General features: G+C 41.5%; 1 protein-coding gene across 1 annotated transcript in view; it reads right to left on the bottom strand.

Moving 5' to 3' along the window:
• Window positions 1–7,500, bottom strand: part of atp8a2 (ATPase phospholipid transporting 8A2) — a 133,276-nt gene that overhangs the window by 108,696 nt on the left and 17,080 nt on the right. Inside the window, exons 3-4 of the mRNA XM_063207501.1 lie at window positions 1,377–1,475; window positions 342–387 (exon numbers count right to left, since the gene is read on the bottom strand). Coding sequence (XP_063063571.1) covers window positions 342–387; window positions 1,377–1,475 — 145 coding nt within the window. The remainder of the gene's footprint in view (window positions 1–341; window positions 388–1,376; window positions 1,476–7,500) is intronic.

The raw sequence follows: 7,500 nt of genomic DNA on the forward strand, positions 1-7,500 counted from the left end.
CATACTAGCACACACACACACACACACACACACACCAATATTTGGAGGTCTGCGCACACAGGCTTATCTAATGCACACACGCACGCACACACACACGCACGCACGCACGCACACAGACACACTCAGGCTTACCTCTTTCCAAATGACTGTCTGCCAGGAGTTATTCCGCAGCACTGGAAGACAAAGCCAATAGTGAGGTCTTGTCATCTCATACTGCAAAATATAGTCACGCACACGCACACACACACACACACACACACACACACACACACACACACACACACACACACACACACACACACACACACACACACACACACACACACACACACTATACATACCTGTTGTCTTTTTCTTGTTGACTGTATTGTCTGCTTTGTGTCTTTTCTGCAAAGAGAATTTAGAAGAATAATTGTCAGCCGCCTGCTGATGAAAACATGTTTTAAAAGATTGTTTTGGGGCTTGTGCTTCATATGAGACATGATAGTCTACAGAGGGCAGGAAACGAGACGGGACACAGAGACGGGGAAAGACTGGCAAATGACCCAGGCCGGAATGGAACCCAGGCCGGAATGGAACCCAGGCCGGAATGGAACCCAGGTGGCCGGAATGGAACCCAGGTGGCCGGAATGGAACCCAGGCCGGAATGGAACCCAGGTGGCCGGAATGGAACCCAGGTCGCCGGTGTAGTATACTAGTGCCACAGTAGGGCTGTCTGTGCTTGTGGCCTCGAGTTTTGCTGACGCCCGCCTCCGTGGAGAAAACAATAAAGTTTCCCCGATGTCAGCCTAGCCAGCGACAACAACTTTTGGAGAACTATTCTTCATCCACCATACCGATTGCAAATGAGAAAATGACATTAGAATTGCACTTTTGCGAGCTATTGAAATACACTTCTCTCTTCAGTGACATCATCATCACAAGCCCACAAGCAGGCAAGAGAGCAAGGGAGTTAGTATTAGAAAGAACCCATAGACTCAGCAGACTAACACTTGGGTAACCCATAGACTCAGTCCCACTTAGATCAGTAGCACTTAGTAGGCTACATTAGCATGACTTAGCATGACTTAGCGGCTGGCATTAGCTCATTAGCATGCTTGACTTGCTTATAGCTCAGCAGTGTGCTGTGAGGAAGCAGGTGAGATGGAGAATGATGACTCACATACTGTACGTGTGAATGTGTGTGTGTGTGTGTGTGTGTGTGTGTGTGTGTGTGTGTGTGTGTGTGTGTGTGTGTGTGTGTGTGTGTGTGTGTGTGTGTGTGTGTGCGCGCGTCTGTGCATGCATCTGTGTGTGCCTGCGTACATATGTGTGTATGTGTGTGTGTGCCTGCGTACATATGTGTGTATGTGTGTGTGATGGACACTATGACTCACGTAGTCCTCTATGATCTCCTTGATGCCGGCCACCGTCAGGATGAAGATGAGGGGCACCAGGGTGGTGTAGCGCCCCGTAGGGGACACGTCCGGGATTTGCTGCGGAGAACACACACCATATTAGGTTAGACAGGCACCATATTAGGTTAGACAGGCATTATCATACAGACACCATATTAGGTTAGACAGACATTATCACTTCATGTGCACTTCATGTTGGCGTCAATATACTTTAAGGGGCACCAGGATGGTATATCTCTCAGTGGGGGAGATACACGTCCGGGATTTGCTGCAAAGGACAGACACTAGGGATGCAAATTATCGATTAATTCATTAATCATTAGTTGATAGCCTTATCGATCGACTTACGATTAATTGATAAGCGGCGTTTTCCCCCTGAAATCTCAATGTTTCTCATAAAAAAAGCAATAAATTTAAACATATTAATTAAAATTTAGATTGAAAGAAAAATGTCTGCACACTTAAATCCCCTTTGTGTTCTTTTTAATAGGCCAAGCTTTCGGTCTACTGACCTTTTATCTAAAATTTAGATGAAATACCACATTTAAATTCATTCTATTTCAATTCTTTAATCCAAAGGTGATTTAAATATTCCCACTATTCACACCATTCTTCACACACACTCTTCACATGCCCATTTCACCTGGGTCTCTTGTCAGTTGAATTGTCGATTAATTTTTTTTCATCGATTAATGCATATCATCATCATGGGGGGAAGTATGTGGTTACATTTTTGATTCTTATATGATTCTTATGTAGATTCTTCTATGTACATGTATATGTAGGAATACAGATGTATGTGTATACGGTACGTCACTCCACTTTTGGTTGTTAGATGAATGTAAAATAGCCATAGGCCAGGACAGAGAGGAGACTGATTCAGCTGAGGTGTAACTGGACTGATTAGCATAATGTGAAGGCTCGGTCCTGGCTGGGCCACAGCTAAGCCTGGGGGGTGGGGGGGGGGTGTTTTGCCTATAAGAAGAACCTGAAGAGCGAGGCCTGGTGGAGGAGGACAAGTGAGAGCAAGGTAGACCTCAACGAGGCCTCCTGCTTCATTCGGAGCAGTAATAAAATTAATCTGCAGAAAACTCATCGGATCAAAAGTGCCTGTCTGACATTTATAGAACCCACAACAGTCTACTTTTTATCATCATCATCATCATCAGTGTTTGGAAATGTTCTCAAGTGGAGTCACGTTGTGGTGTTTTATTTCCTGTTCTGCTCCAGAGAGAGTACACTACACTACACTACATGCTGCTCCAGAGAGAGTACACTACACTACACTACACTACACTACACTACACTACACTACACTACACTACACTACACTACACTACATGCTGCTCCAGAGAGAGTACACTACACTACACTACACTACACTACACTACACTACACTACACTTCACTACACTACACTACACTACACTACACTACACTACACTACACTACACTACACTACACTACACTACATGCTGCTCCAGAGAGAGTACACTACACTACACTACACTACACTACACTACACTACACTACACTACACTACACTACACTACAATACACTACAATACACTACACTACACTACACTACACTACATGCTGCTCCAGAGAGACTACATTACACTACACTACACTACACTACACTACACTACACTACACTACACTACACTACACTACAACACTACACGCTGCTCCAGAGAGACTACACTACACTATACTACACTACACTACCTACACTACACTACACTACACTACACTACACTACACTACACTACACTACACTACACTACACTACACTACATGCTGCTCCAGAGAGAGTACACTACACTACACTACATTACACTACACTACACTACACTACACTACACTACACTACACTACACTACACTACACTACACTACGTGCTGCTCCAGAGAGAGTAGAGTACACTACATGTGCTGACAGCTGAATCGTCGCCACAGTGAGGAGAGAAAGCCTCGTCTAGCAGGCGTCCCCTTGGCAGCTGAGTCAACACTGTAGAATGACAATAATGCTGCACTGGACACGTATGAAAGAGGCCCGCCCCCGCAGGCACACACACTGACGGACTGAGCTTCACGCAGAGTGGGGCTGAGGAGCTGTGTGTGTGTGTGTGTGTGTGTGTGTGTGTGTGTGTGTGTGTGTGTGTGTGTGTGTGTGTGTGTGTGTGTGTGTGTGTGTGTGTGTGTGTCTGTGTCTGTGTGTCTGTGTGTGTGTGTGTGTGTGTGTGTGTATGTCAGTGACAGTCCAGTGTCATGGTCAGAGAGCATCTTTAGACACCACCCCCCTCCCCGCCTCCTCCCTCCATCCCCTCCCCATGCGGTCTGCAGCTATGACAACAGTCCGGGTCAGAGTTCACAGGTCAGAGTTCACTAGAGCAAAGTGACATGACATGAGCTGTGGCCCACAACACCACATGTGAACTCACTCACTCATCATGTAGCCGACAATACAGTAGAGTAGTAGAGTAGTTCATGTTCAAAGGGAATCTGTTACAGTCAAAAAACGTATAATCAACTGTGAGACAGCCTCACTCTTTCAGCAAGCACTTTCAGAGATCCAAAGTCAAACCTCAGAGAGTGCAGATGATCTCATGGTTAATTTTAATTCAAGGATGACCCGTATTATGGATGTTATTGCCCCCGAAAAAATCAAAACAGTGGGACGTGAAAAAGCACCTTGGAGAAAGAATCCCACAGTTATATTGCTAAAGCAAGAATGCAGGAGGGCTGAAAGACAGTGGCGTAAATCCAAACTTGAAGTCCACTACCAAATCTATAAACACACACTCTCGAAATACAACCAAGAAATTTCTAAAGCTAGACAATCTTTTTTCTCTGACATAATTAACAGAAATATTAATAATGCACGTGTCCTGTTTGGCACTGTGGAAAAGCTAGCAAGGCCCCCAAATCTAATGCCCTCTGAGTTCCTCTCAGTCAGCAAATGCAATGAGTTCGCATCCTTTTTCAAAGGAAAGATTGAAAAAATACGTGCAAACATACTCACACATGTGCAACCGACCCAAGATTCAGACCAGCTTGCTATGGTGAAGTTAAATCCTAACCTCATGAGAAATTTTCATTTAGTTGATGTGGACATTCTTAATAGAACGGTACAAAGTCTTAGCTCCTCCACATCTGACTTAGATATTTTACCAACAGCCTTCTTCAAATCCATCTTAAATCTAATATCATCAGATGTACTTCAGATCATCAACACCTCACTACAAACAGGCATATTCCCAGGCTGTCTGAAAGAAGCAGTTGTGAAACCCTTACTGAAAAAGAACAACCTGGATGCACTGGTACTAAACAACTATAGGCCCATATCCAATTTACCATTCATGGGTAAAATAATAGAGAAAATTGTTTTTAACCAATTAACTGCTTTTCTAATGTCTAATAGCTATTTTGATAAGTTTCAATCAGGTTTCCGTGCCTACCACAGCACTGAAACAGCTCTTATTAAAGTTATGAATGACATAAGATTGAATTCTGATGCTGGCAAATCATCCGTCTTGGTACTTCTTGATTTGAGTGCTGCTTTCGACACAGTTAATCATTCTATATTACTACATAGACTGGAACACTGGGTTGGCTTTACGGGCATAGTGATCGACTGGTTAAAATCGTACTTACAACAAAGAAGTTTTTTTGTTGCCATTGGAAGACATACTTCACCACCAATGTCTCTGGATTGTGGGGTCCCCCAGGGCTCAATTCTGGGACCACTACTGTTCAATCTGTATATGTTGCCACTGGGACACATTATCGAGAATAACTCCATAAATTACCATAGCTATGCGGATGATACCCAGCTCTACTTATCTATGTCCCCAAATGACTATACCCCCCTTGAATCACTCTATCATTGCATGGACCAAATTAACAAATGGATGTCTCACAATTTCCTCCAGCTGAACACAGATAAAACTGAAGTAATTATATTTGGGAAAAGAGAGGAGAGACAAAAGATTGCTACTATCCTTGAAACGAAGGGACTGAAAGCAAGGGAAACAGTTAAAAATCTTGGGGTCCTCATTGACAGTGACCTAAACTTCAACAGTCACATGAAAGCTATTACTAAGTCTGCATTTTATCACATAAAAAACGTCTCTAAATTTAGGGGCCTGATGTCTAAACATGATCTGGAGAAGCTAATACATGCCTTTATTTCTAGTAAAGTTGATTACTGTAACAGTCTTTTTACTGGCCTCCCCAATAAAACCATTAAACAGCTTCAACTTGTACAAAACGCAGCTGCAAGGGTTCTTACAAAGACAAGGAAGTTCGACCACATTACTCCAATTTTAAGATCGCTGCATTGGCTCCCAGTAAGCTACAGAATTGATTTTAAGGCTATGCTACTTGTGTTTAAATCACTAAATGGAATGGGACCCACATATCTACTGGATATGTTTCAGCTGTATGCACCAACTAGGTCACTAAGGTCAACGGAGAAGAATTTGCTGGTGATTCCAAAAGTCAAAACAAAGTGTGGAGAGGCAGCCTTTAGCTTCTATGCTTCAAAGCTTTGGAACCAGCTTCCAGATGACATAAAAAATGCACCCACTATTGATAGCTTTAAATCTAGACTCAAGACAAAGCTGTTCTCAGATGCTTTCCCCTAGCTTAAATTACTTATTCTTATTATTTTTATTTTTTATTTAATTTGTTTTATTTTATTTTATTTTATTATTATTTTTACCTTATGTTTTATCTTAATGTTTTTAAATGCTTTTTGACTCTAATTCATTTCCTTCTTTCTTCCCTGTTTCCTTTCATTTACATTTGTGAACTTTGTGAAGCACATTGAGTTGCACCTGTGTATGAAATGCGCTATATAAATAAACTTGCCTTGCCTTGCCTAGAGTAGAGTAGAGTAGAGTAGAGTAGAGTAGAGTAGAGTAGAGTAGAGTAGAATAGAGTAGAGTACTTTTATTAACCCTCTGGTTGTGTTAGAAGCATGGTTACGTTCATGGTGTTAACGGTCAAAATTGACTGCCTACACAAAAAAGGTAATAATACATTGATTAAAAATCTGATTTGCATATTTTGTGATTAATACCTTTTAGACATCCTTTAGAAACATTTCCAAGGTGATTTAAATGTTATTCTGCTTCGTTTTAGTGATTTTTAGCCTTTTTTTCTTATCTTGCACCAATTTGTTTTATTAACCCTCTGGAGTCTAGGGCCTCTCAGAGGCTTTCAGGCAGTTTGGAACACCTTTACTCTTTTCAAGTATTTCAACTAACTGTAAACATCTATACTAATGTGGCACATATGGTTGTATTCTGAAAAGCCTAACAAAAAAGTTAATGTAATATAACTGTATACAACTTTGGGAGATGTAAATTAATGGTCCGGTCATTTTTGACCGAAACACCATGAATGTAACAAGTTGGTGTATCTTCCACAATTCTTTAGGAATTTCATTATATTTCATTTTGACCATTTGGATAGGTTAGCTGGAGGATATCATGAAGTGTCATTTGTGTATGATGAAATATAGAGAAGATATTTAAGAATGAAGTTTCACAACGGTCATTTTTGACTGTAACACAACCAGAGGGTTAATCCCGATTACATAGCGGACTAATATACAGGGCGTGGGGCCGTGCAGTTGCTCACTCTGACATAACTCCTCATCCAAAATAGTTAAAACACATCTCCAAAAAGGGTTTAGAATAGATGTAAGCAAATACACTTCCTATTGGATAAAGACACTTCCTATTGGATAAAGACACTTCCTATTGGATAAAGACACTTCCTATTGGATAAAAACACTTCCTAATGGATAAAGACACTTCCTATTGGATAAAGACACTTCCTATTGGATAAAAACACTTCCTATTGGATAAAGACACTTCCTATTGGATAAAAACACTTCCTATTGGAAAAAAAAGAGGTCCAGCTCTCTTGTGGATCACATGACCTGGATGAATGTGAATCCTGACAGGTTTCACAGTGTAGTTGTAGCTAATACAACAATATGCACACCATACCCCCTGAGGAACACTGTAATGGTCATTGAAAGGTTAATTACCATAGTACTACTCCACTATGACATAACACGGGGCCTTTAAT

Source organism: Engraulis encrasicolus, chromosome 9 (genome assembly GCF_034702125.1).
Source record: "Engraulis encrasicolus isolate BLACKSEA-1 chromosome 9, IST_EnEncr_1.0, whole genome shotgun sequence".
Lineage (NCBI taxonomy): Eukaryota > Metazoa > Chordata > Actinopteri > Clupeiformes > Engraulidae > Engraulis > Engraulis encrasicolus.